Here is a 26,100-nt window from a genome sequence, read left to right as displayed (position 1 = left end):
ATTTTTATTTAGTCAGTTTTTCACCACTTTGCACGAATGACATTTATAGCTTACAAGCTTTAACCAGTGCTCGGTTGGACTGATAGAAGTCACAAGACTGTTATATACTGCTGATGAGAAAAGGTATTTAGCAGTTTATATTTACTACAATAATTGCATCTCCATGTTCTGTGTACTGTGGGAGACCAAATATAGTGAATGCAGGGTTTTTGGGTTTAGTAACACTTTAAAAATTGGACAAACACAATACAAACAGATTCATGAGGCTTTAGGTTGTTTGTGTCATAAGCCTTTTAATAGCAAACAACAGCATTTTATTAAAAATAAAAAAAAGAAGAAGATGTACATGTATTATTTACAAGATAGGAACATATTTTTTTCCCAGTTTAAGCTCAGTTTGGGTAAAACCATATCTGTCCAAATTGTATTTTTAGACTTTACAGAACACCACATTTAAGCGTGCGTGTGTGTGTGTGTGTGTGTGTGTGTACACACATAGGAATTCATTTGGTTATTGCAGAAAAATATAATTTAGATCACAGAATTAGGGAAAGTATTTGTTTTTGCAAAGTGCATTTAGCATTCTGTTATTTAGTAACCAATTTGTAAAGTTGCTTTTCCCTATAATTTACATTAGATGGGAAAGATTCGCCTTTGTAGTGGAACCTAAAGTTACCAATATAAATGTAACATATAGAATTCAAAACATTGTCTCATCTTGTAGTTTACTGGTAAACCATTTAGGCTTTGTATGTACAGATAAATAAATAAAAATGCTTTCTTTGCAATGTGATCATGGTAATGACAATATGGGCATTATTTAATTAGAAGGAAGTGCATTCTGTATAAAAAGGACCAAATGTGTGCCATGCCAGACAAAACATGCTTGGGGTTCCAAAAAAATAAAAAATAAATAAAAGCTTATTTTTTAGATTGATGCAAAGTACCTATATCAAGCATGTCATTACTTCAAGTTCTTATATCACCAGTCATTTCATTTGTTTATGTCCATAATAAATGGTCGACTATAAAGTCAGATATAAGGATGGTGGAGGTTTATCTTGCTACCTTATTTCAGTCACAGCTTCTGCAAATCAAAGTTTGCATTTTAAGGAATGCAATATAGTATCTGCATAAACAGCAGTTCTTGCCAATATAAGTCATCGAAAATTTGTTCTCTATTTAAAAAAAAAAAAAAACCACATACATTTACATTATTGTGGTATTATCTGCATTGTATACAATAACTGATGCTGGAGATAAGACCAAGCAAAAGGAGAACACATTTCAGGATTTTGGCAAGGTAGACTGTTGTACATAGTTTGGAATAGTTCACTGTAGCATTAAAAATACTCATTGTTCATTTTCCTGGTTCCTTATTTTCACACTGTAGGATTCAAATAAGAAATATCACAGAGACCATATGAATGACATCTAGTTTATATGAGGCTTTCGTTTTGGTTTGTCTTCATATGATTCACCGTATTCATTCACTCTAGTCTTATCCACAGGATAAAGCCTGGTGAGAAAAAAAAATAATTGTAAAATTGAACTAGAGAAAAAAAAACAAATATTCAGATATGGTACATTTCAAAATCAATATAAAAAGCACTGAAAAACAGCTGCACTCTTGGAATATGAATAAGATTGGTTTGTATCCTGCTCTATGCTACGCGGAATGCTGTACATATGATGGATAGCCAGGAATGTTTAAACAAGAACAGAACACAAACAATATAGATAGTTATATGTAACAGTGTAGTTTTCTTACTGGTCAAATCACAGTTAAAAAGAAAAAAAAAAATGCTTCAAAAGGCTATGTACACATTTTGCAAAAAATATAAATTATATATAGAACTTTAATGGCATCTCGGTCAATATTGAGTTGGCCCACTCTGAGAGGTTGTCCACAAGGGTTAGGTGTGTCTATGGGAATGTTTGACCATTCTTCCAGAAGTGCAGTGTTTGTGCACTGGTCCAAATAATTTGGGGGGGGGGGGGGGGGATGTTTTTCAGGGACTTGGCCCCTTAGTTCCAGCAAAGGCAACTCTTAAAAGTGTTACTAAACCCAGTAATATGAAAATAGTTCACCCCCCCCCCCCCCCACAGCTTATAAATCATATTTTTACATGAAAATACTGCCACTATATACCTTTTAGATGATCTGTATACCACGGTTACATGATAAACTGCACAGTTTCTCCAGTGCTGAGAGTTAAGGTAGGAGTAAATTTCCACTACAGCCTGTATACACACCCACATGCGATGTCAACATCATGTGACCTCGCTAGCTCTGAAAACAAGTAAATGTTCTCTCCAGCATAAAAGACACAACCGAGCATGTGCAGGTCGCCTACCATGCTAGTGTTAGCTGGCCTTCCCCAGATAGACACGCAGGAGGGGGAGGATCTGTACATACAGGATAAAACCCTTTAAGTTACACAGCGAGTATAGCAAGCATGCTATGCTGCATATACAGAATGATTTTACTGTTGGCAGGTTTAGTAACACTTTAAGGCGTTAGCAAACCAAGACATTTTGGACACACAATTGGAAAGAGTGTGTGTGTGTGTGTGTGTGTGTGTGTGTTTTAGAGCTGCATGATTCTGGACAAAATCTATTTTTTTTTTGCTTAGAATAAAAAGATCACGATTCTCGCAGCGTAACAACTTTCACATTAGGCAAAAAATATTGGGTTAACTTTACTGTTTTTTTTTTTTTATTATTATTAATTCATTAAATCGTGTTTTTTCCCCAGAAAAATGCGCCTGAACGACCACTGAGCAAATAGTGCGACATAAAATATTGCACCACACACACACACCAAGTGTCAGAAAAAAGTTTAAGCTTCATGTACACTGCTGCTGGTAAAAAGGACGTTTAAGAGCAGTTGGGCTTTTTTTTCCAGCTGCCCCTGAACTATCCTCTATGTTATCTAATCAGTAATTGTGCCCGATCACCGCCGGGCACCCACGATCGCTCGTTACAGAGCGAGAACCGGGAGCTGTGTGTGTCAACACACAGCTCCCGGTCCTGTCAGGGGGAGAAATGACTGTTTGTCTGTTCATACAATGTATGAACAGTGATTTGTCATTTCCCCTAGTCAGTCCCACCCCCCCCTTCAGTTAGAACACACCTAGGGAACATAATTAACCCCTTCCTCGCCCCCTAGTGTTAACCCCTTCCCTGCCAGTGGCATTTTTACAGTAATCAATGCATTTTTATAGCACTGATCGCTATAAAAATGCCAATGGTCCCAAAAATTAGTCAAGAGTCCGAAGTGTCCGCCATAAGGTGGCAGTACCGATAAAAATCGATGATCGCCGCCATTACTAGTAAAAAAAAATATTAATAAAAATGCCATAAAACTATCCCCTATTTTGTAGACGCTATAATTTTTGCGCAAACCAATCAATAAACGCTTATTATGATTTTTTTACGAAATATATGTAGAAGAATACGTATCGGCCTAAAATGAGGAAAAAAAATATGTTTTTATATATTTTTGGGGGATATTTATTACAGCAAAAAGTAAAAAATATTATTTTTTTTCAAAATTGTCGCTCTATTTTTTGTTTATAGCGCAAAAAATAAAAACCGCAGAGGTGATCAAATACCAACAAAAGTAAGCTCTATTTGTAGAAAAAAAGGACGCCAATTTTGTTTGGGAGCCACGTCACACGACCCAGCAATTGTCAGTTAAAGGGAGCAGTGCTGAATCGCAAAAAGTGGCCCGGTCATTAACCAGCAAAATGGTCCGTGGCTGAAGTGGTTAACCGATTCCCAACCATCTCACGTACATAAACTGCGGCAGAATTGCTCCCCTGGGTGAAATCCTGTACAGGTACATCCTCTTTTTTTGCCACCAGAGGGCACGCGTGCCCACTGCACAGCAGGTAACCCGTTGCGCGTGGCCAGCACAGGGATTTGTGTGTGTAAACACACAAATCCATGTGCTGTCAGGGAAGAGCAAACATATTGCTTGTTCCTATGAAGTAGGAAAAACTATATGTCTCCTCTCCTAGTCACTTCCATCCCCACACAGAAAACACAGTTAACCCCTTAATCGCCCCCCAGTGTTAACTCCTTCCCTGACAGTGACATTTACACAGTAATCAGTGCATTTTTATAGCACTGATCGCATTATAATTGTCAATGGTCCCATAAAAGTGTCAAAAGTGTCCGATCTGTCCGTTTAACCAAAAATATGTAGAAGAATGTATATTGGCCTAAACTAACCTTAAAAAAAATTGGGGGATATTTATTATAGCAAAAAGTTAATATTGTTTTTTTTCACAAAAAAGTCGCTGTTCTTTTGTTTATAGCGCAAAAAAATAAAACCACAGGTGAGATCAAATAACACCAATAGTAAGCTCCATTTGTGGAAAAAAAAGGACGCTAATTTTGTTTGGGTACAGCATTGCATGACCGCGCAATTGTCAGTTAAAGCAATGCAGTGCCAAATTGAAAAAAGTGCTCTGGTCAGGAAGGGGGTAAAATCTTCCGGGGCTGAAGTGGTTAACCAGTTAGCAACCGCCAAATACGTCTACAAGGCGGTTGCTTAACTCTAGGAGGGCGTCAATGTACGTCCTCCTAGAATCGCGCTCCCGCGCGCCCTGTGGGGCGCGCACACTGGAGTCTCCGTGATCGCCGGGTCCTCCGGGTTTACCACGTGATCGCTCCGTCCAATGACGGAGCGATCACTAGTAAACAAACCGGCGTCATGTGATGACGCCGGTTCCTCCCTCTCCTCTCTGTACAGTGTGAGAGAGGAGAGGGGAGAGAGCGGAAGCAGCAGCAGCTGCTGCTGCTGCTGCGGGCTGGATCTGTGACACATTCAGTCACAGATCCAGCCAGCCATCCATCCATCCCTCCCTGTGCAATACTCTGCAATATTACCCCCATACTCTGCAATGCCCCGCAATACTCTGCAATGCCCCGCAATACTCTGCAATGCCCCGCAATACTCTGCAATGCCCCGCAATACTCTGCAATGCCCCGCAATACTCTGCAATGCCCCGCAATACCCCGCAATGCCCCGCAATACCCCGCAATACCCCACAATACCCCACAATACCCTGCAACGTCGTCTATGGGGATTTTTAAGTAGCGAAGTTTGGCGCCATTCCACGAGCGTTTGCAATTTTGAAGGGTGACGTGTTGGGTATCTATTTACTCGACGTAACTTCATCTTTCACATTTATGCAAAAGAATGAAGAAAAAATACTAAATTTGCCAAATTTTATAACAGAAACAAAGAAAAATTAAGTCTTTTTTCTCTTATAGCGCAAAAAATAAAAAACCCAACGGTGATTAAATACCACCAAAAGAAAGCTCTATTTGTGTGAAAAAAAAGGACGAAAATTTCATTTGGGTACAGTGTTATATGACTGAGTAATTGTCATTCAAATTGTGAGAGCACCGAAAGCTGAAAATTGGTCTGGTTATTAAGGGGGTTTACGTGCCCAGTGGTCAAGTGGTTAATAAGAATAATGTGCATTTTTATTTATTTGCATTAGAACCGACAAAACATTGCAACCACAGTGAGTACATTGTGTGTGCAATGCCCAGGCTGCAGACCATCCATCCACCCTCGGTTTAGACCTTCAGTTAAGGAGTTGGAGAAAGTATCACTAAACTACAAAAGGAAACGATGTCGCCTCACTTCTGCTCTATTGAGAGCCAGTGGCAGCAGGTGCTCAAATGTTTTGGGGGGGCACATACAAAACTGAAAAATTCTGGAAAAAATAAAAAAACATTAATGACACTGCCATAAAATGAAGCCTCTGTGCCCATCATATGCAGCCTCTGTGACCCTAATTTTATTAATAAGGCAGTCCGGACATTAAAAAAACAGAAGATGATTTGTTCGAAATCGATCATGCAAAAAATGAAAATGCATATATTACGCTAGAATTCGTTTAACAAACATTCAGGTTACAATCGGAACTGTCTGCTCCTGGTAGATACTGTAGGTCCAGCCACTCTCATTCTCCCTCACATCCCATTCCAGTGTTTTATCAATGCTGGCACTGCTAAAGCCCAGACAATCAGAACCTCATGCCAACCCAATGCCTGTAGCCCACTGTGCCAGCCTGTCCTTCAAGAATGCCCACTGAACACAGCCCAGCTCATGGTGGGAAGATTCTCCTTGTATTGAGTGCCCCATGCATCATATACAGCCACATTTTATCACTGTGACCCAAATATGGGTGCAACATGAAACATGGTCAGATAGATTAAGCTTTTAGGCCCCATTCACACCTAAGCGTTTTGTAGTTTTAAGCTCCAAAACGCTGGAGGAGAGAAAAAAAAAAATAGGATTTTTATATTGGCTTACCTGTAAAATCCTTTTCTTGAAGTACATCACGGGACACAGAGCAGCCATAGTAATTACTATGTGGGTTATAGGCCACCTTCAGGTGATGGACACTGGTGCAGGAAAACAGGAAGCCCCTACCTATATAACCCCTTCCTATCCTGGGAGTACCTAAAATTTTTGTAGCCAAGCAATAAGTATCCCAACAAGAGGGGAGGGACCTCTGTGTCACGTGATGTACTCCAAGAAAAGGATTTTACAGGTAAGCTGTTATAAAAATCCTATTTTCTTTATCGTATATCACGGGTCACAGAGCAGCCATAGTAATTACTATGTGAAATGTCCCAAAGCAATGCCTTCTGGAGGGGAGGGAGACACAAATAAAAGCAGGCCACCATCAGACTCAAGGACCTATACTGCTGCCTGCAGTACACTGCGCCCAAAGGCAGTATCCTTTTGCCATCTTACGTCCACCTGATAGAATCTAGTGAATGTATGCACCGTCGACCAAGTTGCGGCCTTGCAAATCTGAGTCAGAAAAACTTGGGGATGCACTGCCTATGAAGCACTTACTGCCCTGGTAGAGTGCACTCTAACTTGAAAAAGTTGAACCCTTCTTTTCAACCATAAGCATGAATAACAACCTGACAAATTCATTTGAAATAGTTGATTCCAACGCTACCTGTCCTTTCCTGTGCCAGTTTTCTGTATCTGAACCCTTCTGATAAACCTTAACTGCTCCCACTACAAGGAGAGAATGTAATAACCTTCCTTCCGCAGAACAGGGTTCTGGAAAAAAAAAAAAAAGGTAGAGAAACATCTTAATTCAGATAAAATTAGATACCTTAGGCAAAAAAGGATGGGTGAGGACTCAACACCAACTTATTGTTATGAATAATTAAGGACGGCTCTTTACAAAAGAAAGCTGCCAAACTCTGAAAACTCTCTTGTGGAGGTTGCCGCAATCAAGAACACCAATTTTCTTGTCAGAAAGAACACAGGAATAAGGTGCATCGTTTCCAAGGGTTGTCTTTGTAAAGCTGACAAAACTAGATCAAAATCCCACGGGCACAAGGGTGACCCAACTGGCAGATTATACATGTTACCCCTTGTATACAGGCCCGGATCAAAGAGTGAGAAGCAAGCTGCCTTTGGGAAAAAAAAACACTGACAAGGCCGAGATCCGACCCTTGATAGAACTCAAGGCTAGCTTAATTTCCATTCCTAAAATGTAGGAAGGCAAGAACTCTACCTATGATATACTTCCGAGGATGCCATCCTTGGTTTCCACCAGGAATAGGCCCTATAGTATATGGTTCTAGAGGCTGGTTTTCCTGCATTAATCAGGGTAGTTACTACTGACCCTGAAACCCCAGGATTCTTTTAGAATGTGGGCTTAATAGCCAAACCGCTAAATTTAGCGTTTGCGAGGCAGGATGGAATAGCGAAAGCAGGTTTGGGCGACAAGGAAGAGTCCATAGATCCCCTACTGCCTCCCTCACAATCTCTGCATACTAGGATCGTCTGGGTAATGCCGGAGCCACTAGGATTCTCGACTTCCATTCCCTTTTGATCCTGCATAGAAGCCACGGTAGAAGCAGTACTGGGGGGGAATGCACAAATCAGTGAAAACCGAACCTGCGGGGATACTAACACATCTCCCATATGTGAGTGGATCCCTTGTCCTAAACACAAAGTCCAACTTTGTGTTAAACTGGACGCCAACAGATCTATGACCGAAATACCCCATTTCTGGCATATGGTTAGAATTTTTTGGGGATGTAGAGAATATTCTCCCAGGAACAATTGTTGGCGGCTCAAGAAATCCGCCTGCCAATTCTCCACTCCCCGGAATGAAGACTGCATGATTCTCTGCCCAAGCCAGAAAATGGTTCACCTCACTTTGGCTACATGATTTCTGGTACCCTCTAGGTGACTAATGCAAGCCACTGCTGAGGTATTGTCGGATTGTATTCTGACAATCCTGCAACCTGAACTATCAGGCTATTAGAGCCAGATGTGCCACCCGAATCTCTAGGATGTTGATGGACAAGGTTTTCTCGAATTTTGCCTGGGCACTGCTCCTTAGTCTAAAAGGCTGGCCTCCGTTGTCACAACCTTCCAGGTAACCGGTATGAAGGATTTTCCCTTCTGCAAATCTGTTGGTTACCAACCACCAACAGAGAGACTGGCATACCCCTTGGGGCCAGATACCTTGGATAATGTAAGGCTTGGATTTTCTTGTTCCAAGTAGACAGTTTGTTTGCAACAGCCTTGCTGAGCATAGGAAACCGCTTCGAAATAAGCCAACCTCTTCCCTAGCAATTCCATGCCAAAGCGTATGGAAGGACTCTTCTTTGACCACATGGACCAGCTCTCTTATAGCACTGACTTCTGTCCGAGGCCAAGAGACTCTTTTTCAGGCTATGTCCCACGTACTCTAGCCTTCTTACTGAACGCAAGGATCATTTTCCTAGGTTGACAACCCAACCCAGGTGTTCCAGATACTTGTTAAATATAGGTAAAAATGCACAACCAATAATAAATGCAAATAAAGTTCAATATAGCTTATGTCAAAACAATGTCCAATTCAAGACAGCTGTTGATGTCTCGTATGGAGAAACGCAGCAACGAGCGGAGCAACAGAACCTGATGTCACCACGCCCCAGCTGACTGGCCCGAGCCGTGGCTGGGTAATTGCACTTTTATCTGATCGAGCACATTTATGCGATCGAGCCCCCTTGTGCGACTAAGCATCTTTAAATGATCAAACATGTTTATGCGACTATGAAAAAACATGCATATCTATACAAACATAAACATGCATCTTTATGTGACCATGTATCCTTAAAGCGGTTGTAAACCCGCATATACATAATTTTTTTTTTTTTAACCCTGCAAGCCAAAAGCCATAATGAGCTAGTATGCACCGCATATTAGCTCATTATGAAATACTTACCTCGGAACGAGGTATGGAACTTACCTGGTCCACGCCGAGCCGAGCGTGTCTTCCGGGTATCGCCGCTCCTGCGCTGTGATTGGCTGGAGCGGCGATGACGTCACTGCCGTGCATGCGCGCGGGATATTTCAATCCGGCATGGGTTCGGCGCGGCCGGCCCTTCAGCCGAGGATCCCCCCTGCGCATGCGCCGCTGCAATCAGCGGCGCATTGCGAGGGGAATATCTCCTAAACCGTACAGGTTTAGGAGATATTATTTATACCTACAGGTAAGCCTTACCTGTAGGCAAATTTCAAAAAAGTGGGTTTACAACCACTTTAAGCGATCCTGTCACCTTATGCGATCACGCATTTTTATGTGATCAATAAAAAATAACCAGTTACACTTACCGGTAGCTGTATTTCTGGTAAGTCTTACAGGACGGCACCCTGAGAGATGACTGGCTTCTCCTGACAGGAAACACAATCAAAAAAGAGGTTAAAAACCCCGCCCCTTCCCGTGCTCCTCAGTTTGAGATAAAGTATGAACCCACCAGTGCACGGAAAAAACACCACAAAAAAATATAATACAAACCAATAATGTATCACAAGGGTGGGAAGTAGGCCTGCCGTCCTGTAAGACTTACCAGAAATACAGCTACCGGTAAGTGTAACTGGTTATTTCTCTAGTCGTCTTCCAGGACGGCACCCTGAGAGAGAAGCAAGTAGCTTCAGGCCTACCTTAGGGCGGGACCACTGCTTGCAGGACCTTTCTCCCGAAAACCAAGTCCTGAGGTGACAGTAGGTCGACTCTGTAATGCTTCAGGAACGTGTTCTGACTTGACCACGTCGCTGCTTTGCAAATCTGCTCCACCGAAGCTCCGACCTTTCTGCCCAGGAGGTTGCTAGAGACCGTGTGGAGTGTGCTCTAATATTAGGAGCTACCTTACAGGCTTGTACATAAGCTAAGGAAATAGCCTGCCTAATCCATCTTGCAATAGAGGCTCTGGACGCCTGAAGGCCTCTTTTCTGTCCCGAAAAACAAATTAAAAGATGAGTAGAACGTCTAAAGGCCGTGACTCTCTCTAAATAAGTTAATAGACATCGTCTAACATCCAGACAATGAAAGGAAGCTTCTCCTTCATTCTGGGGGTTTGAACAAAAAGAAGGGAGGATTACCTCCTGTGACCTGTGGAACTTTGTCACTACCTTAGGAAGGTAAAGGGGGTCCTGACTTAGAACTACCCTGTCCTCAAATAAACGAAAAAATGGCTCTTTAATAGAGAGCGCCTGCATATCACCTATCCTCTTGGCCGTCGTGATTGCCAAGAGGAAGGCGAATTTAAAGGTGAGTAACCTAATGGGGATAGTGTCAATTGGCTCAAACGGAGCCTTGGTAAGTTGATTCAACACTAAAGAAAGATCCCAGGGTGGAACCCTAGAGATATGAACTGGGGACAACCTGTCTCTGGCTATAAGAAACCTTTTGACCAGGGGGTCCAGGGATAGACGTCTATCCAAAAAATACGACAAGGCTGCCACCTGAACCCTTAGAGTCCTTGTGGCTAACCCCTTGTCTACTCCATCTTGGAGAAATTCTAAGATGACTGAGGTCTCCTGCTGGGAAACCTGTCTCGCTGAGCACCAGCGAGAAAAGATGCCCCAGGTCTTGGCATAAATACGTCTAGTGACTACCTTCCTACTGGCTAGAAGCGTGTCAATAACTCTCTCGGAGCAGCCCTTCTCCCTCAGGCTCCGCCTCTCAAGCACCAGGCCGTCAGTTTGAAGAAGCTGGGCTCTGGGTGATAAATCGGACCCTGACGAAGAAGGTCCGCCCGGACAGGGAGAAGTAGGGGAGGCGACACTGACCCTCGCTCTAGAGCGGGAAACCAGGCCCTCTTGGGCCACCAGGGTGTGACGAGAATGAACTTCCCTACTGCTAGATTTACCTTCTGTAGGACTCTCGGAATCAGGCTCAACGGAGGAAAGGCATAGGCTAGCTGAAACCTCCATATCTGTGCCAATGCATCCACCACCTCCGAGCCGTTTTCTCGGGAGAGAGAGAAGAACCTCTTCACCTTCCGGTTTGCCCTGCGGGCGAAGAGATCTATCTCTGGGTTGCCAAAGTGCTGGCATATTAGACTGAAAATCTCTGCATTTAGTTCCCATTCCCCCTGGAGAATGGGATGGCGACTTAAATAGTCTGCCTCCAGATTGAGGGTCCCTTTCAGGTGTACCGCCGAGAGCGAGATAACTCTCTGCTCGGCCCAGCCCAGGATTTCTAGGGACAAGTCTAGAAGGGTGCGAGATCTGGTGCCGCCCTGATGGTTGAGGAAGGCCACCGCGGTCGCATTGTCGGAAATGATCTGGACCTCCTGGTCCAAGATTCTGTCCTCGAATGCCTTCAGAGCCTCTCCGACCGCTAATAGCTCGCGGTAATTTGAAGAGGCCCCCTTCTGTCGTTGTCCCCAGGTACCCTGGGCACGGAGATCGTACAGATGTGCGCCCCACCCCCATGAGCTGGCGTCCGTGGTAATCCTGACCGGATTGGTCTGGCCCCACGACAGACCTTGCTGTAGGTTCTGTGGGATGAGCCACCAGTCCAGTGAGAGCTTCACTGGTTCTGGGAGACTGACGCTGAGCTCTAGGGATTCCCTTTTTCCGTCCCAGGAGGAAAGAAGGAAAAATTGGAGGGGTCTGGAGTGGAGCTGAGCCCACGGGACTGCTGGAATACAGGAAGTCATTAGACCTAAGACTCTCATGATGTCCCTGAAGGAGGACTCTGCTCTTTCCAACGTTGATCTGACCACTGACATGAGACCCCGGATCTTGTCGTTGGGTAAAAAGAGCTTCCTTTCCAAGGAATCTATCAGAAAACCTAGATAAACTTTTTGCTGTTCTGGAAGGAGAGAGGATTTCTCCCTGTTGATGATCCACCCCAAGGACTCGAGGGTAGTCATTGCAGTGGCCAGATCCGCAAGAAGGAGATCCCGACTTTGATTGTATAGTATCAAGTCGTCGAGATAGGGGACTATCGCTATCCCTTGTAGGTGCAGGAAGGCGATCACCTCCGCCAGGACCTTGGTAAAGACCCTTGGACTGGAGGCCAGTCCGAAAGGAAGGGCAGCAAATTGCCAATGCTGCACTCCCTGGGCGGAGGCGATCGCGAACCTGAGGAACCTCTGATGCCCCAAGAAAATCGGGACATGGAGGTACGCGTCTCGTAGATCGATGGTGACCATGAATACCTCCCTTCAGTAAAAGCCTCCTGAGGCTGTAAATACTCTCCATACGAAACTTCTTGTGGAGAAGGGAGGTATTCAGGGGCTTTAGATTTATAATTAAACGAAATTTGCCTGAGGGCTTGGGAACCACAAAGATGTGGGAGTACACTCCCAACCCTCTCTGGTACACAGGGACTGGAACTATGACCCCCTGTTGTGCCAATTCTGCGACATTTTGCAGAAGGCCTGCTGATTTGAGAGGGTCCTTGGGTAAATGAGTCAAAATAAAGTTGGGAGGGGGAGGCTGACGGAACTCTAGTCTGTACCCCTCTCTTACAATCTGGAGAATATGGGGACTTTGAGTAATACTCTCCCACCTGGGAAGGAACTGGGAGAGTCTTCCCCCGACCTTCACGTCATTTGGCGTCTTTGTCGCTGGGTTTGGGATTGGAAAAGAGGATACCTCCTTTTTGCTTTTCCTTCCCAGCACCCCAACGTCTGTTGTAAGGGGGCTTCTTTTCTGAGGGACGGTTCTTACCTCCAAATCCACCCTGGGGGCCTCGAAAAAATCTTTTCTTGTTTTGTCTAGGCTTGGTAGGAAAACGTACCCCTTTTTCTGAGGATCTGGTCAGGGCCTGGTCCAGGCCTGAACCGAAGAGCAGGGAGCCCTCGAAGGGAAGACCACAAAGGCGGTTTTTAGACGCCAGGTCCCCGTTCCACATTTTGACCCACACTGCCCTTCTGGCAGAATTGAGGAGGGCTCCCGTCTTTGCGGTAGAACGGACTGTTTCTACAGAGGCGTCCGCTAGATAGGCTACTGCGCTCCCTATGAGCTGAAGGGATTCTAAAATTTCCTTAGAATCTGACCCCTGGGACACATGTTCCAGCAATTTTGAGATCCAGGAATTAGCATTCCTAGCAACACAGGCCGAAGCCAAGGCGGGGCTCAAGGCAGCCGCGTTAGCTTCCCAGGCCCTACGCAAGGAGGTCTCTGCCCGCCGATCCATAGGATCCCTCAAATTGCCTGTGTCCTCGAAGGAGAGGTCCGACTGCTTGGAAACTTGCGCGAGTGGAGCGTCTAATCTAGGAACTTTGAAAAATCTTGATTCCTCCTCCTCCTTAAAGGGGCAACGTCGTTTCCAGGTCTTGTACCTTAAAAGCTTTTTCTCTGGCTCTGCCCATTCCCTAAGGATGATATCCTTCAGGGACTGGTGTACCGGAATTGCTTTGGCCTGAGGTTTAAGCAGGCCCTGGTATAACCTATCCTGTGTAGAAATTATTTCCGCAGGCTGAGGAATCTCCTCAGAGGCGTACACTGCCTCTAGGAGGCCTTCCATATCGTCAGCAGCAAAGACATATCTGCCTGCCCTAGCATCCTCGCCTTCTTCCTCTGCCTGGCCAACAGAGCCATCCTCCTGAGGAGGAATCTCTGAGTCCTCAGAGTCCGACACTAAGGAACCGTGGGATTCCTGACGGACTCTAAAAACCTGTGAAGAGGAACTCTCTTGCGAGGAGGGCCCTGCGATAGGGGGTTCAGGTTCTTTGCTCTTTAAAGACCCCTTGAATTCTTTGAGTGTAGAGAGCATCTCAGATTGGACCTCTAGAAACCCTTTAAGAATTTCAGAGGTCTCCTTCCCTGCTAATTTAACAATGCATTTGGCACAAAAGGGTTTTGAATAATCTGAGGGTAGCTTGCCACTACAGTAGCCACATTTTTTGGAGCGACTAGTGTCCTTAGCCGATCGACTAGCACCCCCCTGGGCAACACATTCCTCCCCTAAGGAAAAAGGAAGAGTACACAGGCATGTTTGTAATAACTAAGGAAACAATTACAAAGTCCCAGCCCATCATACCTGTAATCAGGAGCACTCACCCCCTGTGGTCTCCTCCGCAGCCAGGGCCATAGCAGACCGAACCTCTCGCTCCATCGCGTGAGGATGAAGGCGCCGCTCTCTCTTGGCTGCTGCCGTGTGTACACGGGTGTCTCCGGTGCTGTGGGGAAGCCGAGACTGGCGTGCTGGTGCTGGAGCGCGCCATCTTTCACTTGGGCCGACCCGGAAGTGACACGCGTACGCGTGACGTCATCGCCCTGCGACGCCGGCTCTGAGGGACGCCGGATTTGGCGCCGAATTCGAAAAAACGGCAATGATGCCTCCAGGACGGCCCAGTTACAGCCCCAGCCGCACAGAAAGACCCCCATCACCGGAGAGAGCGTGACCCTCAAACCTCCAAGGTAAGGGGAAAGCTCAGGGAGAGAGTGGATTCGCCCCTGGAGCTCCAGGATAGCCACCTATCCCCAGGAGACTCCAGTACTCAGGGGGGTTTCTTCATCTCACCTGGTGAGGCCCTCCTGAGCATAAAAGGGACCCCCTAGGAAGGAAAACAATTTGCCAAACCCAAAGGCTACCCAGTGCCTGCGGTTTAGTTCCCAGGGGGAGACCACCAGCCCCAGGCCTTAGGTCAGGAAAAAAATAAACGTTTCGCTGTGGGGAAACACAATCAAGAACTGAGGAGCACGGGAAGGGGCGGGGTTTTTAACCTCTTTTTTGATTGTGTTTCCTGTCAGGAGAAGCCAGTCATCTCTCAGGGTGCCGTCCTGGAAGACGACTAGAGAAAACATTTTTTTTTTTTTAACACAAACATGTCCAAACATGCATTTTGTACACCCATGATCATGTATCTTCAGCAAACGTGCGCTTCCGGCAACCGAGCGATTTAGCACGTTTTTAAGCAAGCACTTGCTCAACTGTAGTTGGTCCTATACTCTAGACCTGCAGAATGCCAAGCACATATGCACCATATTGGAGCTGCAACTCCCTAAAATGCACCCATGCTTATGTTTTTCAAACATGTACTTTAAAAACATGCAATTAAGCAATGCATTTGCAAGCACATATATTATGCCGTTTCTGCCCACAAGCAGATAATGACACTTTTAAAGTTAACTGCTAATCATCCAAGGGTGTATCCTACTTACAGTTGTACATGCCCCTCGGATAGGCAGAAAATATACAGCATGTATTCAAGACTTGTCTGCACCCCGTTCCCAAGCAAGTACTCACACTCACGGGCCACCATTCTGTCTTCAATGCCCATCTAACCTGTCAGCACATGGCAATGGTCGCCCTTCCTCTTCTGCCTTAGGCTAGACTTGAGCAAACCTGCGCCCTCTAGTGGCTGGGGAAGAAACAGCAGCCTGCATGAGCAACAGCACATAGCATGATAGAAAAACACACCGCTTCCAGTGGCCACCGGGAAAACAGAGTCAGATCTCTCTCTTTTAAAAGAGAAACTGAAAACAAATGCAGGCTTACCCTTTCCACTGCAGGGTACTGCTGGAATATCACAGCGACCCAATCTTCACCCATCAAGGCGGGTTGGTGTCATGCCAGACCTTCAAGGATGGGGCCCCCTTTGTACGTAGGTTCCACTGCCTTGGACCTGTATAGCAACCTGCCAGTGCAAACCTGTGGCATAGCAATGTGACCAAGGTGCTGGATCCCAGGGCCCAGCTCTCCTAAGAGAAGCGTTACAGGCAAAACCTCGTTTTTCCGTACCGAGGCTCGGGTACCATCCACTTTAGCCTTTGCTTAGGCTCTTTGAATGGATCCGATGGCATAGCTCCCTGACCCTGTTCAGGCCATCTATGGAGCAATTTTCAGCACATCATTAACCGTGACCAAAACCTTAGGACACTGGTGAAAAAATGAGGTACTCCCTAGATGGGATGGGTTATATAGGGAGGGACTTCCTGTCTTTGATTGCACCAGTGTCCATCACCTGAAGGTGGCCTATAACCCACATAGTAATTACTATGGCTGCTTTGTGTCCCGTGATGTACGATAAAGAAAATGTTTCTCTATGGAGTTGGTATCTCCACCCCAAGTTCCTTGAAGCCAAATGCCTAAAGCACAAAAAAGTTCTGTAGCTTTTCTGTAGCTCAAAATTGGTCAGATTTGCAGATTTTTATTTGCATAGAAATGAATAGAAACAATCGATTTGCACGGTTTTTGTGCGCCGTTGTGTGTTTTTCTGCTCAAATAAAAAAATTATAAAAAAAATAGTAATATATGAAAACAAACGTAAAACAAATACACAAACAAAAATAATCATAAATAACAAATTAAGGTATAATAATAAACTAAGAATTAGCCCCTAACCTAAAAAAAAAAAAAAAAATACCAATAATAACACCAACAAAAAAAAAACCTTTTATAATATAACCACTTCCATACCAGGCACTTGCGCACCTTCCTGCCCAAGCCAATTTTCAGCTTTCATCACTATCGCAATTTGAATGACAATTGCGCGGTCATGCTACACTGTACCCAAATTAAATTTTTATCATTTTGTTCCCACAAATAGAGCTTTCTTTCGGTGGTATTTGATCACCTCTGCGATTTTTATTTTTTGTGCAACAACTAAAAAAAGACCAACATTTTTGAAAATAAATAAAGTTTTTATTTTTTTCTGTTATTTTTTTTGTAAATAAGTAAGTTTCCTTCTTCAATTATGGGCACTGAAATGGCGGCACTGATGGGCACCGATGAGGTGGCATTGATGGGCACCGATGAGGTGGCACTGATAGGCGGCGCTGGTATGTGCCACTGATGGGCACTCATGGGCGGCACAGATGGGCACTCATGGGCGGCAAAGATGAGCACTCATGGGTGGCCGGCATGAAATCCTGCAGGACGTCAATAGACGTCCAGTCAGGATTTCACAACCACTTCCCGGACGTCAATTGACTATTGACCGGGCGGGAAGTGGATAAATAATAATATTAATATTATTTTGTGTTAGGGTTAGGATGTTTAGTTTTTTATTATTGCTATTGTATTTTTTTGTTTAAGGGCTAGGGATCAAGGTTAGGGGTTAATCATTTATTATTACTACATAGTATTCATTTATTTTTAGTAGTATTAACACCCTAACAAAAAATAACCCCAACCTAACCTCAACCTACACCTATGCATTTTTAGTGCTTCCTGCAGATTTGCACTACAGTCCATTTAACATGGTTTCCTATGAAACATGTTCTGTAGTGCAAATCTGCAAAATGCACTAAAAATGCATAGGTGTGATCAGACATAACTCCTTACCCTTCCAAAAAAAATAATATTCATTTATTTTTATAAAATTAATAAAAGTGCATAGAAAAGCTAAAAAAGCTGGAAAAAAAACAAAGTTTAAAAACGCTATATAAAAACACATGAAAAACTGGTCCGACATTTAAATGAAGCCTAAATAATTCTAGCAACATTCGTTAACTTGCAACAAACCTCTGAAAGCTTGTCCTGAAAAAGTAACAGTTAGTGTAAATAAAATAAAAACTAAGACATACAAGCAACATAGACTTACCATCTTTGGTACAAATAAATTAGAAATACCACATCATCTCTAAAACATGCAAGTCTGTGAGATGTTGGCATGGTAATAACAAAGGCAAATATATCATCGATAAAGGTATTAAATGCCTGTGGAAAATAAAAGAAACAAAGTTTATTTAGGCAATGCAGTAATTTCAATAGAATCTAAAACAGCGTACTAAGTGGTAGATGCTTACAAACCAAGTTCACCTCAATTAAAAAAAAAACACTAAACAGTCTAGGGTCACCGATAGGTAGCAAACCATTGTTTGACTCATAAAACTCTAGCTTAATTTGAAAGCCACCCTCAGTGTCTGAAAAACCCACACTGCCAGAGATCCAATGTCCTGCTTAAAGCGGAGCTCCACCCTAAAGTGGAACTTCCGCTCACCAGAACCCTTCCCCCCTCTGGTGTCACATTTGGCACCTTTCAGGGGGGAGGGTGCAGATACCTGTCTAAGACAGGTATTTGCACCCACTTCCGGCCACACAGTCTGCAGGTAGACTGCAGGCAGAACGTCAGATCCCCCCCCCTGTTGTGTTCTGGAAAGCACACGGCTCCCAGAACACAGCACGGACCAGTGAGCACGGCGCAGCACGACTTGCGCATGCGCCATAGGAAACCGGGCAGTGAAGCCGCAATGCTTCACTTCCTGGGCAGTAGAGTGACAAGCAATCGATTGCTCGTCTTCTGCTGCAGACTTCTCTGGACTCCAGGACAGGTAAGTGTCCTAATATTAAAAGTCAGCAGCTGCAGTATTGCAAAATGGTCCAAATGAATGGTTTCCTTGAATAAAGTGTCACTAAACCCACAGCTGTAGTGGCAACGCTGCACATGCTCCGTTTTTAATGAGTTTCTATGCTTAGCATTTCTTCTCCATCACATCTATATATATATATATATATATATATATATATATATATATATATATATATATATATATATATATATATATATATATATACACACACACACACACACACACACACACACACACACACACATCTGTGGGTTTATACACCGTGGTAAATGATAGCCCACTCCCTCCCTCCTCCATGCCCACTAGTCAGCCAAACACAATGGGGGGAAATGTTACATGTAGATTAATAAAGGCTTCTCCTCCCTCTTGTGTTTAAGCCACAGGCTGGAGTGGCATGGCACAGCCTGTGACTGGAAAAAATCTGCCCACACCATGTAATTGCCCAATTTTTTTTTTTTATAAAAATTGAATTTTAAACATACTTGTATGACAATTTAAAACAGTTTATTGATAAGAAGAATGATGCATTTTTACTCTGTATTCCAAAGGCTGTTTTTTTATTTTGAACATATGACCAGCAGAGGACTAGAAGCTCCTCCTGCTTATGTTTCCCTGCAGACAGGCTGGGAAAGATCTGGGTCATGTGACAACTGTATATCAATTAGAAAAAGGGTAATTATATATTTGCTGGCGTATAAGACTACCCTTTACACTTAAAAAAACTGGCCAAAAAGCAGGGGTAGACTTATACGCCGGGTCAGCTGCTTAGATGCCTGCTGGATGTGCGGTAATACTGTTTGTAGCTTCGGCTACATACAGTATATACCGCTTAGCCAATCCCGGTGAACTAAGTATTCAAATGAATATAGAGCCTGCTCGGATTGGAGTAACAACCTCTGCCAATCCGAGCAGGCTACATACAGTAGCCTGCTCAGACTGGCTTTGAGAGTCAGAGGCGCGAGCTGATGATGTTACAGCCTCTGCCAATCCAAGCAGGCTTTGCATTCATTAATAGAATAAATCGCTCGCTGTGATTGGCTCCAGCAAGAATGAAGAAGAATATGGCTCCAGAAGGAAGAAATATGAAACGTCGGAAAGCCACGGAAGGGGGATTGTCATACGGTGAGTACAGGCAAAAAATCTTAACACTGTAAAATTAGGGGGTCGTCTTATACGTCCGGTCGCATTATTAACCGGCAAATACGGTAAGATTTTTGATTATTAAAATAATTACAGTGCCATCATCCACATACAGAAGGAACAATGTAAATTAAACCGTGTGTGTTTAGTATTACTTTATTAGATGTACCGACCCTATTTTCAGCAATGTATAAACTGTATGTAGCTACAGTTACATATAATAAAACAGTGCTGTGTTCTGGCAACGAGACAATGAATCTCGCATGCTACTGGAACAAAATACATACAGTCAATACATTTCTATTAATATCTGATATTTGCTCATTTTAGAAAAACTGCAATTTTAAGTTCTACCGGTATCAATTTAAAGTATTAAATATGTTACAAGAAAGCACATAGTAGAAAAATTAGCTAGTATTGGATAAAACAAGCTAGTAAGGGAAACCTACTTTATATGTGAATGCCTTCCAAGGTAAATGGGCCACGGATTTCATCTGCAAAAAAAGAAATGATCCATATGATTGCAAAGTATACAGGCAAAACCTCATGCCTATCTAATTTACACACACACACACACACATTATGTATGTATGTATGTATGTATGTATGTATGTATGTATGTATGTATGTATGTATGTATGTATGTATGTATGTATGTATGTATATTATATATATATATATATATATATATATATATATATATATATATATATATATATATATATATTACACATACATACATATACACACACACACACACACACACACACACACACACACACACAGTATATATGCATACACATTAAATACTGTACATAGAAATATAAGAAAAATACCTTATAATTTACAAATAACTGGGGCAGCATAAAAAGGAATCCAAAAGCATAAACACCTGGAAAAAAACATATTTTAATAAGAAAAAAAGATTTCAAAATGCTACAAATGAAAACATAAAATATATGTGTTTGCACAAGACCTCATAAATTCGGTAAATATGGTGTGGCTATATAAGGTGATTAGGTAAACTGAATATGCAAAGATGGGCACCCAACTCAGGACCTAGCGCTCCAAGTAAATATGACAGTAGCAGTTAGAGGGATGAGAGAAACTATTTAACACTGGCAGGGGTGCTTACAATGATCAGCATTTCTTCATGTAAGAAAAAAAATGGTTGCTTTAACTGCAGTGGTGCTCCAATTTGTTAGTGCATCAACCATCCAGAGTGAGTAATACAGATCACCAGGTGAAAACAGACGGGGGAAGCCCAAAAAAGACCAAACTAATGCAGCCACCACACCTAATTATTGGTAAGCTGCAAAATACAGGATTACCTTGGATTACGAGCATAATTTGTTCCAGAACAATGCTTGTAATCCAAAGCACTCATGTTTCAAAGAGAGTTTCCCCACAGGAAATAATCGAAACTCAGATAATCCATTCCACAGCCACTGCATGTCTATGGAGTACCGCATTTGGCCAGAGCGGCTCCGGCGCCCCTGCACCTCTGGCCAAATGCGGTACTGCACACCCCCAAAGGCTTGAATCTTGCTGGTCTTGAGGGACAACGCTTACAAAGCGAGTCAGAATTACTTTTTTTTTTTTAAATAGCTTATTGCTTGTAAACTGCGTTACTTGCAATCCGAGGTTCCACTGCAATCCATTTTTGTTTTTGGTTTAATACAGCTTAAAAACAAAAAAACTAAACAATAAAATCATTTAAAAATACAAGAAATCATACATACAACAATGCTCCACATCCCACATGCTACAGAAGTTATCATAAATTTAGGGCATATAAATATATGTTTTCTAAAGGCTCATTTATACGGCACAAAGGCCCATACAACATGAAGAGCCATTTGTTTCTCACATGCATTTCATATACGTAATGAGACGCGTCAGTGCTGCTCACTTTCACCTCTGATCTTCATATTAACCCTAGAACCTTTCTAGAGAACTATCAGAGCTCATCCAGACATTAAAACGGTTGTATGTCCTAATAAGGCTTACCTGTGGAAAAATGAATATCTCCTCAACTGTACAATTTAAGAGATATTCACCTTGCATGCAGCTGCTGATGTAGGCGGCGCAGCTGGCAGAGAAAATCAGAGCTCCTTGCTGGATGATCAGCTTTTCTTTATTTATGTAACCCCCCCCCCCCTCCAATAAAAAAAAAATGGTTGCTTTAACTGCAGTGGTGCTCCAATTTGTTAGTGCATCAACCATCCAGAGTGAGTAACACACAGGTGGGGCATATTTCAGTCCCCTATCCAAAACTGCCAACTCAGGTTCTGTAAGGATGTGCGTGCTCAGATTGAAGATGCCAGTGCCCACTACATCTTTGGACTGAACACTCAGATTTAAACTCTCCTCATGAGAGTGTAGCATGGCGAACACTGGATCCAGCACCTTGGTAAATACTTGGAGGTACAGATGAAAGACCAAAGGGCAGGCCCAAAAATTGGTAGTGCTGGGGCCGCACAACAAAGCATAGGAATCATTCTTGGCCTGGAAAGATGATGACAGAGATGACAGATCTGGTAATTTTGTTCAGAATTTCAGGACCTGAATGAAGAAATTCAGAACCTTGATGTCAGAATAGGTTAATGTCTCCTTTGGGCTTAGGAAAAGTAAACAGGATGAAGCAATAACCCTGAAACTGTTCTTCCACAAGAACTAAGGCTAAAATATCTTGGATCCATGAAAACGTGGGGAGGATTGATAGAGATCTGCCACTTTATGTGGAGACCGAGGTAGGTTGGAGCTGTGAAAAGGAGAGGTCCGATAAACAAGCTGTACAAGTATTCACAAAGGTCAACAAAGCTGCCCTCCTTTTAAAAAGTTGGGATGCACCTCTATAAAGCTAGAGGGTTGTCTGACTAATTGGTAGGAGTGACAGACACTACAATTAAACGGGAGCCAAGTTTGGGGGTCTAAATAAGGAGGTTGAGGGAGAAAAGAAATGAATGGGGGTGTTTCTTATAATACAGGGAGGGAGAAGACTTCAGTGTCAGTTTCTTCTTCCAAGGAAGATGGTTGCTCTTGCTACCAGTAACATCCTTGATATTGTCAAAAGCCGGTCCTCGGAGGGATGCTGTCCCTCAAGGGCCAAGTAGAGCATTTTTTTTTTACACACAAGGGTTCCGCAGTCCAGCATTTTAGTCAAAGTGCCCTAGGCATATGTACCAACATGAGAAATGTTGAAAATGAGGAGATATGTTTTCAGCAAACTGTCACAGCCAAAATTGAACAATACAGACATCTGGTTTATAAGTTAAATAAGAAATCAAATAACAGCACTTGTATTCAAATCTTTTTTAAAGCAGTGTTTAAAGCCAAGAGTAAAGTTTTACTATATTGCAGCTTACTAATTCTTAGATGTGGTGGCTGCATTTGTTTCCCTTTTCAGGCACTTTCTCTTATTTTTAACTGGTGATCGGGACAGCAAGTCAGTGTCAAGTACACAGTGAGAACAAGCTTTACTGCGGATGCAGCAGTTAGAGATGAGACAAACTATTTAACGCCGAGAAAAACCTTTATTCCCCCACAAAAGGAAAAACACTGATGCTGCAACTGCTGTTAAAGTGTGAGCTATTGCATCTAACAGTCCTCTCCCACCAGACTGACATTGCTGCTTTCCAAGGGTGCCCCTTCACCTAAAGTCAGGGCACTCTAATACGGGAGGTGTGTTACTATCCAATTCACCAGGTGGAAAGTGAAAAAAAAAAAAATGCAGCCACCATATCCGATTGGTAAGCTGAAATATATTATATGTTTGGGTTTAATACTGATTTAACCGGTTCCTTACCAAGTCATTGTAAAATGACGTCGGCAGGAACCTTCCCTCCCGGGTGGACGTCATACGACGTCCTGGGTTTCCCGGACATCTGGGGGGCGCGCGCGCGCCACACCGCTCGGGACCCAGTGCGCGTGCCCGGCAGCCACGATGTCCTCCTGGCACCCGCGATCACAGCAGGACCGTGGATCTGTGTGTGTAAAACACACAGATCCATGTCCTGTGAGAAGAGAGACCGATGTGTGTTCCCAGTACAGAGGAACACAGATCGGTCTCCTCCCCTTGCGAGTCCCCTCCCACTAAAGTTAGAATCACTCCCTAGGGAACATCTAACCCCTTGATCACCCCTTCCCTGCCAGTCACATTTACACAGTAATCAGTGCAGTTTGAATGGTCCCAAAAACGTGTCAAAAGTGTCCGATATGTCTGTCGCAAAGTCACTTTTTTTTTTTTTACCAAAAATATGTAGAAGAATACATATAGGCCTAAACTATTGTGATATTTATTAAATCAAAAAATATTGTGGTTTTTTTTCACAATTGTCGCTCTTTTTTTGTTTATAGTGCAAAAAAATTAAAACCGCAGAGGTGATCAAATACCACCAAATGAAAGCTCTATTTATGGGGGAAAAAAAACACAAAGATTTCATTTGGGTACAGTGTTGCATGACCGCGCAATTGTCATTCAAAATGTGACAGTGCTGAAAACTAAAAATTGGTCTTGGCAGGAAGGGGGTAAAAATAACCTGCATTGAAGTGTTTAAGGAATTTGGACAGATCAGACAGTGTGCCAGTCTCAGCCAAGATCTGTTAGCAAGAACAGAGCTCTAGGAAAGGCTTCCAACCTCTCTAATAAACCCTCTACTGCAATAGTAAGCACCCTGTTAAGAGTGTACATCGCCAGATCAACAGTTGCATTGGACCACTTCTACACAAAATCCAAGGACTACAGGGCTGATAAACACCTAGGGGAGGACCAGGATGCTTTCAAGTTCCATAAAGAAATTGTTGAAAATGTGGATGCAAAAAAAGGTAAAACCTCTGTGGCTGTAGGAGTTTTAAATTAACCAACAGCACTAGTAGAAAAAATAAATAAAAAATCTTGTAGTTTCAGAGTAGTGCACTGCATCAATAAGAGCCAAACAGTTCTCTGGGAGTAGTAGCAGAAGGCTGGGATTCCTCAAGGGTAAGCTTATCAGTCAAGAACTGGAGTGCTTTAGAATTAGAGCTTCTGCAGCCAAAGGCTCAGAAGTCACTAGGGCAATGGGTAAATGGGAAAAAAATATGGCAGATAGCAAGTATGAGCAGTGAGCAAAATGAATTACCCAACCTTCTGGATTAGTCCTACAGAGTTACTTTCTTCCATAGTAAAACCATTTAAAACCGTAAACAAGTCCACTCAGCGACCTACGAAGATAAGGTAGATAAGCTCCTGGTGCTCGAGTCTTCAGAGACAGCAAGGAGATGCCAGCAGGTCTGGACCTGGAAGACGCTCCACAGCTACCTTACCAAAATGGAGTTTGGAAAGTGACCCACACAGAATCCAGTGCCCGAAAGTCACTTTCAGGCTATCTCCACAATGTCCAAGCCAGGCGGGTCTGGCTGTGGCACTCCAAATCAGAATCTTGACCAATGAAAAAAACAAAACAAAAAAGTTGCTACCAAAAAATTTGTTTAAGATGGCAAAGCTTAAGAAAATATGTTTAGCTATGAAAAAACACAGACGGGAGACATGGGCGCTGCACACCCCGAAAATAAGGTTGAAAAAAGGAAAAAAGTTTCCCCATGGGGCTTTGGACAACAAAAATATTTAAAGTCAAGAGTGAAATTATGTTTAGTCTCTAAGACAAAGGCAAAAACTAAGGCAAGCTGTAGTATATATTTTTTTCAGAGTCCAGGCCTCAGTGTCAGTATAACGCAAAGGTTAAAGACTTCCCTTGTCCTGCAATGGACTTTACGTGAAATACAAAAATCCTATTTTATCTAACAAATCCCGGATTCCTGTGACCCTTAATAGATAAACCTAGAAACTGTTTTAACAACATGTGAAGCAAGCAAGTAAAATTAACCTACCATTGACAAAGCTGTTAATCAACCAAGAATACCAGCTGTAAATGCAAAAAAAAAAAGTTTAATACATTATTTACAAGGAATTCTCAAAGTCTGCATTCCCATTTTTAAACTGATGTACAGTAAGCAGGTGTAGAAAAACAAAAGAGAAAAATTACCTGTATGTCAATTACCAATACTGCATACGCAAAGTGACAAAAGTATTAACTTTTAAGCATTATGATTTCATGGTTTTAACAATTTATTTTGGAATATAGTAAATGTATATTTTTCTGTGCGTTTTATTAATAATTCTCAAATAAATCTTAAGTTTGTGTGATTCTTTAGGATGTGTATATATAGGTTTTCATGTCGTTTACAATCTGATTTCTTACATAAATGTGAATTTTTTCCCCCGAAGGTCACAGACTCACATAAAACAATGCAGAGATATGGTAAGAAAAAAAAGAGTGTGGGGTTACCTGTCTACCCATTGCAAATCTCTT

The 26,100-nt window shown here is 42.9% G+C and overlaps 1 protein-coding gene across 1 annotated transcript in view; it reads right to left on the bottom strand.

Annotated features, from left to right (window-relative positions):
* Positions 1-261: 261 nt before the first annotated feature.
* CLPTM1L (CLPTM1 like) overlaps positions 262-26,100 on the bottom strand; it is a 94,720-nt gene continuing 68,881 nt past the window's right edge. Inside the window, exons 14-18 of the mRNA XM_040353383.1 lie at positions 25,619-25,653; positions 20,587-20,642; positions 20,200-20,244; positions 17,842-17,957; positions 262-1,519 (exon numbers count right to left, since the gene is read on the bottom strand). Of these exons, the coding sequence (XP_040209317.1) occupies positions 1,435-1,519; positions 17,842-17,957; positions 20,200-20,244; positions 20,587-20,642; positions 25,619-25,653 (337 nt within the window). The 3' untranslated portion in view covers positions 262-1,434. The remainder of the gene's footprint in view (positions 1,520-17,841; positions 17,958-20,199; positions 20,245-20,586; positions 20,643-25,618; positions 25,654-26,100) is intronic.

This window comes from Rana temporaria, chromosome 5 (assembly GCF_905171775.1).
Source record: "Rana temporaria chromosome 5, aRanTem1.1, whole genome shotgun sequence".
Taxonomy (NCBI): domain Eukaryota; kingdom Metazoa; phylum Chordata; class Amphibia; order Anura; family Ranidae; genus Rana; species Rana temporaria.
The sequence above is the reverse complement of the archived record's forward strand: the minus strand, read 5'-3'. Positions and strand labels throughout refer to the sequence as shown.